Source organism: Peromyscus californicus, unplaced genomic scaffold (assembly GCF_007827085.1).
Source record: "Peromyscus californicus insignis strain IS unplaced genomic scaffold, ASM782708v3 Scaffold_14__1_contigs__length_90479793_seg_2, whole genome shotgun sequence".
NCBI classification, from domain to species: Eukaryota; Metazoa; Chordata; class Mammalia; order Rodentia; family Cricetidae; genus Peromyscus; species Peromyscus californicus.
In genome coordinates this window covers 18,222,597-18,231,311 of record NW_026294436.1, presented here as the reverse complement: position 1 = coordinate 18,231,311, position 8,715 = coordinate 18,222,597, and the positions used below count along the sequence as shown (strand labels likewise).

Sequence of the window (8,715 nt, the reverse complement as noted above, 5' to 3'; positions counted from 1 at the left end):
GGGGCTGCCTTGGGCAATAGGACAGAGAGGGGGTGGGTGACCCCCTCCTGACTGCCTTGCACCTTTAACACCCCCCCACACACACATACTTGTGTCTGTTTGTCGCTCTTCAGTTCTCTAGTACCAAACAAAGGGTTGGAACTGCTCAGTCGCAGCATCCACCTGGGATTCTTTTCTTCTAAGGAGTCCTAAGGAGGCTTCTTGGGGCAGAGCGGCTGTGATAAACACATGACCCAAAACAACCCAGGGAGGAAAGGGTTTATTTCAGCTTACACTCCATCACTGAGGGAAGTCAAGGCAGGAACCTGGAGGCAGCAACTGAAGCAGAGGCTGTGGAGGGGTGCTGCTCACTGGCTTGATCAGCCTGCTTTCTTTCTTATTTTTAATTTTTAAAGTAATTTCTTTTATTTTTTTGAGATTATAGCTTAACTACATCACTTCCCCTTTCCCTCCAAACCTTTCCTTCTCTCCCTCTCGAATTCATGTCCTCTTTTTTCATTAATTGTTGTTATGTAAGTATATGTACGTGTATATGTATATACATATGTACTCCCTAAATACATAATACAAACTGCTCAGTCTGTGTGATGCTACTGGTATGCATGTCTTCAGCTCAGCCTTCTTCTACGACCCATGACAACTTTCCCAAGGGTAGTACTGCCTACAGTGGGCTGGCCTTCCCACATCAATCACTAGCCAAGAAAATGCCCACAGACCAGTCTGATGGAGGCAGTTCCTCAACTGAGGTTCCCTCCTCCAAGATGAGCAGAATTTGTGTCAAGCTGACAGAAACCCTAACCCCACGAGAAGCATCTTTACAGAACCATAATCACTCTTCAAAGCTTCCCTAGGAGTCGGGGGAGGGTGGTGAACCTGTTCCCTAGAGCTTGTAGATCAGTCAAGGTTGCAAACTACATTTGTACCCACTTTGTCTGACTCTCATAACTGAGATAGCCTGACTCAGCATGTGACTGACCGTGGTCACTGCTAGGACAGAGCCAAGACCCAGCTCTCCTGACCTGCTGCTGGGTGGTGCTTTTTGTATAATCTCGGCTGTCCCTTGGAACCAGAACCGAGGTGGGGAAGTTCTTCTAAGATTTTAGTTCCCCTGGAAACAGTAAAGAAGAGTGAGGCCAGGTCCTAGGTTTCACCTTTCCTTGCTGTCTCTTCCTACCTAGAAAGAGGATTCAACAATACAGAATTGAGGTCAAAGGGACCAGCTCTGGTGTGGCGGGACCTAGCAGAACTGAAGTAAAGGTATAGATGTAATTGTTATAAAAATGGAACAATTCTAGAGCCTGTTGGGTAGAACACACTTCGTGGTTTTGTGCTATTACCCCAATTCTGATTTTGCGGAGTCATAGACGGCTAGAGCTGAGAAAGACCTTAGAGGCCATCTCACTACAGGTGAGGAAGCTGAGGCCTGGAAAGTGGAGGTGGCTTCCCAGGGTGGAGCAGAGACTTAAAAACCTTGATTCTGCTGGGCAGCGGTGGCGCACGCCTTTAATCCCAGCACTCAGGAGGCAGAGGCAGGCGGATCTCTGTGAGTTCGAGGCCAACCTGGTCTCCAAAGTAAGTTCCAGGACAGGCACCAAAACTACATAGAGAAACCCCCGTCTAGAAAAACCAAAAAACAAAAAAAACAACAACAACAAAACCAAACCAAAACAAACAAACAAAAAATAAACCCTTTGATTCCAACTTCTCTTAGAACTTCAAGAATTTCTACAGCCATAATCAAGTCAGCTTTTTTCAAAAAGGATGTCTGTTCCGCACAGTCCCAGAGGAAGGAAGTCTGGACCTCTGGAGGAGACAAGGAGAAAGGCCCTAGCCCTGTGGCCTCTTAGGCTTATTCCTTCCCCTGATTTTATTGTGGCTTTTTTCATTCCTTCCTCCCTCTCCTCTTTCTCTGTATCTAGCCCCAGTGGACCATACCACTGAGAACACGTGGTGCATCCCAATGCCACCCATCTGGTGGCAGGAATGATGTGGGAGAAGAGCATTTACTATGTTCCTACTTGGAGCATTTACTATGTTCCTACTTGGTATCATGTCCCACATCATCATCGGGTACCAGGTCCCACATCACCATCGGGTACCAGGTCTCACATCACCATCGGGTACCAGGTCTCACATCACCATTGGGTACCAGGTCTCACATCACCATCGGGTACCAGGTCTCACATCACCATTGGGTACCAGGTCTCACATCACCATTGGGTACCAGGTCCCACATCACCCTTGGGTACCAGGTCTCACATCACCATTGGGTACCAGGTCCCATATCACCATCAGGTACCAGGTCCCACATCACCATTGGGTACCAGGTCCCACATCACCATTAGACCATCTCATTTCTGTAGACAGGTGAGCACAGCTGGAAGTCCCACACACCTGTTCCCCTTTCTAATAATCTCTTCTCTCCTCTCCTGGTTGCACTGAGATGTACCAGTCAGATTAGAATGGAGGCAGTTAGCCAAGTCATGAGACGAGCCTCTGAGTTGATAGTACCATCTAGGCCTGTCCTAGATCTAGAACACTCTATCTACCAGTTGGGCATGCTTGTGGGTGCCCTTATGAATGTAGAAGGAACAGGTAGTTTGATTCTCCTAGTTTCCAGCCATCTAAATTGAGAGAGAACAGCCAGTACTCACACTTGGGGCTGTCATGACACCTAGGGTAATGGCAGCCATTCTGGCCTCTTTACCCTGCCTCAAACTAGGTTCCACTCAGTACCATCACCAACCCATTTAGTCCTTATTCCCAATAGCTGAGATGTGTAGAGCCAGGTTCCAGGGAGTCTTCTCTAAAAGATGCTGGTCTCCACGGCGGCTTCTCCATCTCCCTGCTCTAAATCCTTCTGTGACTCTGCAGGCCTGGGCTTTGCCTGGAGGCTGAGGTGAAGGCTGAGACGGAGGGTAGACGGACCGCTGGAGTGGGTGAGCAGTGTGGTGCGGCGGCTAGCCAGGCTGCTGTCCGAGACTTGCCTGTGCACCCGGGGCTGCGAACCCCTGCAGCAGACGCGGTGACTCAGGGAACGCGGCAGCAGGTGGCTGTTGAAGGCCATGTAGATCCAGGGGTTGCAGCAGCTGCTGAGGTTGCCCAAAAGCATTGAGATGGTGAAAGCCACATTGGTAGAATCTGCCAAGACAGAAGGACAGAAGGCCTCTTAGAATGACAGCTCAGGGGGGCATAGGGGGCTAGGACAGAAGCTGGGTCTCCACTGAGCAGATGAAGACATGGAGTCCCAGAGAGGGAAAGACATTCACCTGACGTCTATAACTAGGGAGCAAAGCTCAGGCTTGGCCCTTAATTCCCGAGTCCAGGTCTTACTGCTCTAGTTACAGTTGACTTTGTAACCGTAGCGATAAGGTTTGCTTCAGGTTCAACTTAGAAGAGTCAACACTGCCTGGGTAGGATGGGTCCATGCAGAAGGAAAGGTTTTGTTTTAAAATCTGGACCATGAATATTCTAATTTGAGCCTTCTCTTTGTCCTCTTTTGTAACACGAAATCTAGTAGATCTAATAAAAAAAAAACCCAGAGCAAGATATTGGGGTAATACAGTTCCTCACGTTGTAGTGACCCCCACCCATAAAATTATTTTCATTGATGTTTCATAGCTGCTATGCTGCTGCTGTTATGAATTGTAATGAAATGTCTGTGTTTTCCGATGGTCTTAGGTGACCACCATCTCCAAATACAACAGAGGGGCAGCTTCTAGGGACAGAGCTTCCGCTTGGATCTCAGTCTTGTTCTCGAATTCTCACTGGGAATCTACTCTCTCATGAGGAAAAATGTTTCTTAGGCAGGCAAAATGTACAGGAGAAAAATTCCACTAAGAACCCTTCCAAATACACATTTCTTCCTAGAGATTTAATGAAACACTTCTCACAAACAGGAATGCTGACCAGATGACCCTGGCCTCCTGCTGGACACATCTGTACAGCGGCACAGCTGGCCTACTAGCCGCCTCTTCGCAGAGGTTGAAGAATCTTTAAAAGCAATGTCAGACCTGAAAGGAAACTCCCAAGTAGACTTTCCAGTCGTCTGGCACAGTCAACAGGAACTGCCACTCCATGCCTTCTATCTCTAAAGCCGAGATCCCGGACCCACCGGGGCTTCAACCACTAACGTCCAAGGTCTAGCTCATGTGTTTACCCTGCAGTCTATGACAAAACTTCAGACAATCACAAAGAACTCCCTCAGTATACTCAAGATAGGGCCACTCCTGGTACAAAAATAGCCAGGGTATAGGGTGGGAACATTTGATAAAAGACACAAGTCATAGGTGTAGAAGCCAAGGCCATTTGGCCCAGGTGCACAAATTCCATGCCTTAGGAAGCACATTTTGGTTTGGCCTCTCTGAGTCAGGCACAGTGTAGGGGCTGGGCATGTGCCATTGAGAAGCATCAGACTCCATGGAGGCTTTGCTTCTCTTCCTTGTGGGACCATCTCCCACACCCAGTCCAGGCAGAAATGCAGCCTAGAGGGCCAAGAAGACAGGCTTTACCCAAAGACCATAGGGGAACAGGGTGTACTGAACACATAACTCTAAGGCAGTGAGTGACTCAGAGCCCACTGAGTGTTTATTTTTCTGAGAGTGCATTGTAAGACAATGCTTCGTCCCTGCTCTGGTTCAGAGAGGCCCTCAGCCATGGGAAACCACTCTCTATGCACACAGTGTATCAGGGAAAGGCTCACGATAATGGTGGGTCCTGCAGACAAACAGGGAAAAACCACACTGCCTAATGGAAAAAACAGAATCCATCTCCCCATACATCCTTCAATAAAGGGCAAATAACCACTTCATCTTTGGTATCACTGGCCAGACTGTAACTGTTGAGAGAAAAGTCATGTAACAGATAAAGCTGGCCCATGAAGTCCCTGAATCAAGTCCTGGCTCCATCACCTACTAACAGTGGCATCTTAGACCACTATCTTTACAGCTTTTCTGAACTCTGAGTTTAGATGTACTATAGAGAAAGCCACTCCATAACACCATGCAGATTCACATACTTGGTACCAAGAAGCCCTTCCCACTAGTCTATCCTTGGCTAGAACAAGAGGAACCTCAATAGTAAGTTGGGTTTAATACGCTCATTGCTTACAGAAAAGCTTGCAAATATCTTTATGTCCAGACTAATGTCAACAGGACAGTTAAGGGCTACAGAACCAAGCATGGTGTTACACATCTGTAATCCCAGCACTCAGGAGGTAGAGGCAGGAGGATCAGAAGTTCAACATGGGCTATTCGGTGAGTTACAAGGTCAGCCTGAGCCACCTGCAGCCTTTGAACCTCAGGAGGCTGCTGGTACGTCATTCCCTGTTGCCATGTAGAGTGGTCTTCTTGGAGAGTCTCATTTTGTTTTTCAGGTAAGAGGAAGGCCTCTCTCCTTATAGAGGCAAGTTAAGAACCAGGGTTGTAGGCAAGGAATGGGTTAAAAGAAAAAGACCAGAAGCTGGAAGATTCGGATCTACTCTTTGCCAAGTCACAGATCCTTTCTGAGCCTCCCTTTCCTCAGTGACATAGGAAGGAGCTGAGCTTGAGAGCTTAGGGCTGTCATACGCCAGCCCTAACTAATTGGAAGTGGCTACTGAGAAAGGTCACAGAGCTCTGTCCAGACACAGAAGGGAAGGGCACCGAGACAGAAGACAGAACCCACACATTCCAATCCTGGACCAGATTATTTGAAACTCCCTTTCAGCTCTGTTAAGTCTCTGAGCCTAAAGCCCACATAGCACCTGGAAGTTGGCTGAACAAATCTGCCCAAAATGTCTCTCTCTTCCCCACAGGGGCCACACTAATCTCTGCATTGTTCCAGAACAGAAGCTGTCTTTCACTGGCGTCACATAGTATTTTTAAATTGTTAAATAAGTAACCAAAACTTAAAAAAAAAAAATCAAGAAATTCCACATAATTGATATTCACTCACGTAGCCTTAGTGGGCTGGATGGGACCACGTGAGGCAAGGCTGGTCTGAATGTCTGCTCCTAGAATTCATGTCTCAGAAACAGAGTCCTCAAAGTCATGTGCCGATGGTACTTTCAGGTGAGACTTCGGAAAGACTACGGAGGCTCATGGATTAATAGGTTCATGGGTTTTCAAGAAAAAAAAATGTTGGTTACCATAAGAGTATGTCCATGAGAAAAGCCAAGTGGGCCACTGTGGTGATATAGTGTGCACCCCAATAAAACTTATCTGGGGATCAGAGGACAGAGCCAGCCACTAAATTAGACATAGAGGTCAGGCAGTGGTGGCACCCACTAGCACACTAGCACTAGGGAGGCAGAGATCCATCCAGATCTCTGTGAGTTCAAGACCACACTGGGGACAGAGCCAGGCGTGGTGGCACACACCTTTAATCTCAACATTTGAGATCTCGTGCCTTTGCTTGGGAAGTACACATGCCTTTAATCCCAGGAAGTAAGATGGCAGGGCAGTAAAAGGTACATAAGGTGTGAGTAAACAGGAACTTTTCCTTTTGTCTTGAGACTGAGGACTTCCTAGAAGTAAGAACATGGCTGACTTGCTCTGCTTCTCTGATCTTTCAGCTTTCACCCCAATATTTGGCTCCGGGTTTTCTATTAATAAGATAGTTTAACAATTCATGTTACAGGCCACTTTCAAGGGGTCTCCTTCCCCACCCTGGAAATCTTCCGAGAGTCCCCACTTACAGGAAGAGCCCTCCCAGACTTCCCAGCTTCTAGGACAGTGAGAAATAAACTTCTATGCTTTAAGTGTTAGGTAGGTATTTGTTACAGCAGCAGAGCATGCTCTAAGACAAACCAGCACCAACTTTCTTCGTGACTCCATTCACTTGTGTCCTGCCTGGCGCTGGAAGGCACTGCAACCCTTATCCTAACCCTGTCGTCCTCCCTCACCGCCTCACGTAAGCCACATACTTGCCTTCATTGGGGGCGTTCTCGTCCCACACAGACCACATCTGGACACTGAAGAAGGGTGCCCAGCAAGCGATGTAGGCCAGCACAATGACAAAGGTCATCTTCACAGTTCGGATCTTTGCTCTGGAGATGGTGCTGATGCTGCTGACCCGGGATGGCAGCCCTCTAGTGGCATCCGCAGGGGCAGGAGACGAGGACTTGTCCCAAGTCCTCCAGCCCCCTTTTTCCTCTCTGCCAGCCTGTGTCTTGACTTTCAGGTTCTTGTAGATCTCACAGCAGATGAGGCTATAACAGGCTGTGAGCACAACCACGGGGAGCACAAAGATGGCCATAGTGGTCCAGGTGATGTAGGCCCGTGGCCCCCAAGAAAAGTAGAAATCTGCCCAGCAGTCCAGTACCCCCGAGCCCTGGATGACCTCTCGCAGAGAAAAAATGAAAATCTGAGGAAGGCTGAGGATGGCAGCCAGCAGCCAGGGAGCCGCAATGAGAGGGTAGGTGGACTGGCTGGGCTGCTGGAGGCTGCGAAGGGGGTGACAGACAGCTAGGTATCGGTCCAGCGTCATGGCCAGCAGCATGTAAGTGGAAGCGAACATGCTGAGCACCTGCAGATACTTGACAGCCCGGCAAAGGGTGTCAGAGCCCTGGAAGCGGTAGGTGATATCCCAGAGCAGCTGAGGCAGTACCTGGAAAAGCGCCACGCCCAGATCAGTCAGGGCCAAGTGCAGCACAAACAGGTGCATGCGGGAACGCTTGCGGCCCTGGAAGCCCAGTGTCAGCAGTACAGCCAGGTTGCCCCCTGTGGCCAGGACCAGGACGGTAGCTAAGATCCCAATCTCCACCTTGGCTAGCTCTTCATCTCTGCCCAGCCAGGGTGTGGTAGCGTTGGGGATAGACAGGGTGCCCCCAGGAGAGGGAGTGGCAGTCCAAGAAGGCTCAGAATCCATGGTCAGGATTTGGGGGAGAGAAGGTTAGGAAGGTGGGTGGAGGGACCGTGTGGGTGCAAGTAAGCAGTTGGATAGATAAAATGGAGTAAGAGAGAAAGTTGTAGAGGTGGAGAGAAAGGGCGGGAGAACGGCAGTGTGAGGACTTGGAAACAGTTCAGCAGATAGGGATAGGGAGGAGAATAAAACCAGCAGGGAGCAGAGCTGACATGGCTGACCCCACCGAGGTCAGGGAATCAAGGAAAGCAAAGGAGGGTCTGGGAGCTGGGTGTCAGCGTGGGAAGGATGGAGGGGGGTTGGAGGTGGGGGCTCCTGAAAGGGGGCACAGAGGAAGCAGAGGGAGCAGCTGCCATCTCCCAACCCCAACCCCAATTCACTTTGTCCAAACTTTTCTGAAAGTGGAGAGAGTGGATGTCCCTAAGTGGATGTCCGTGAAGACGCAGTCCAGGACCATGGGCGTTGCCTGCAGGAACTGGAAAGCCCAGCTATGCTATGCGCTCCCTCCGCTCTGCTCTCACACAAGCACCAGCCGAGCAGATGCGGCAGCTCAGAGCGGTTTTATGCGCTTGGATTCCTAGTCCTGAGCTGCCCTTTGCCGGTTGGCTCCTGCAGAGGAGGGTGGAGTGAGACTCAGTAGCACCCTTCAGACAGGGGTACTGAGGGGAGGGGCTGGGGAGCTGGGTGGGACTGTGGCAGGGGAGGATGGGGGAACCGGGAGCAGAAGGGGGAACCAAGCTCTCACCTGCTGCCGGGATCTGCTGAGCACCAAATAAACTCACCTACGTTAGCACTAGAGATAGGTGTGTATGCTTGTGTGTGTGTGTGTGTGTGTGTGTGTGTGTGTGTGTGTGTGTGAGAGAGAGAGAGAGA

At 49.6% G+C, this 8,715-nt stretch overlaps 1 protein-coding gene across 1 annotated transcript; it reads right to left on the bottom strand.

The window, feature by feature from the left end:
• Nucleotides 1-474: 474 nt before the first annotated feature.
• On the bottom strand, nt 475-8,409 carry Avpr1b (arginine vasopressin receptor 1B). The gene is made up of 2 exons (XM_052736554.1): nt 6,909-8,409; nt 475-3,141 (listed from the first exon to the last, which is right to left on the bottom strand). The coding sequence occupies exons 1-2, from the start codon at nt 7,846-7,848 to the stop codon at nt 2,807-2,809; spliced, it is 1,275 nt and encodes a 424-aa protein (XP_052592514.1). The 5' UTR covers nt 7,849-8,409; the 3' UTR covers nt 475-2,806.
• Nucleotides 8,410-8,715: the final 306 nt, after the last annotated feature.

What these genes read in the sequence shown, in the direction of transcription:
- Avpr1b (XM_052736554.1), bottom strand. Translation starts at nt 7,848, where the DNA reads ATGGATTCTGAGCCTTCTTGGACTGCCACTCCCTCTCCTGGGGGCACC. An exon ending in CGAGAACGCCCCCAATGAAG is followed by an intron (nt 3,142 to 6,908) that starts GCAAGTATGTGG and finishes CTGTCTTGGCAG; the next exon opens with ATTCTACCAATGTGGCTTTC.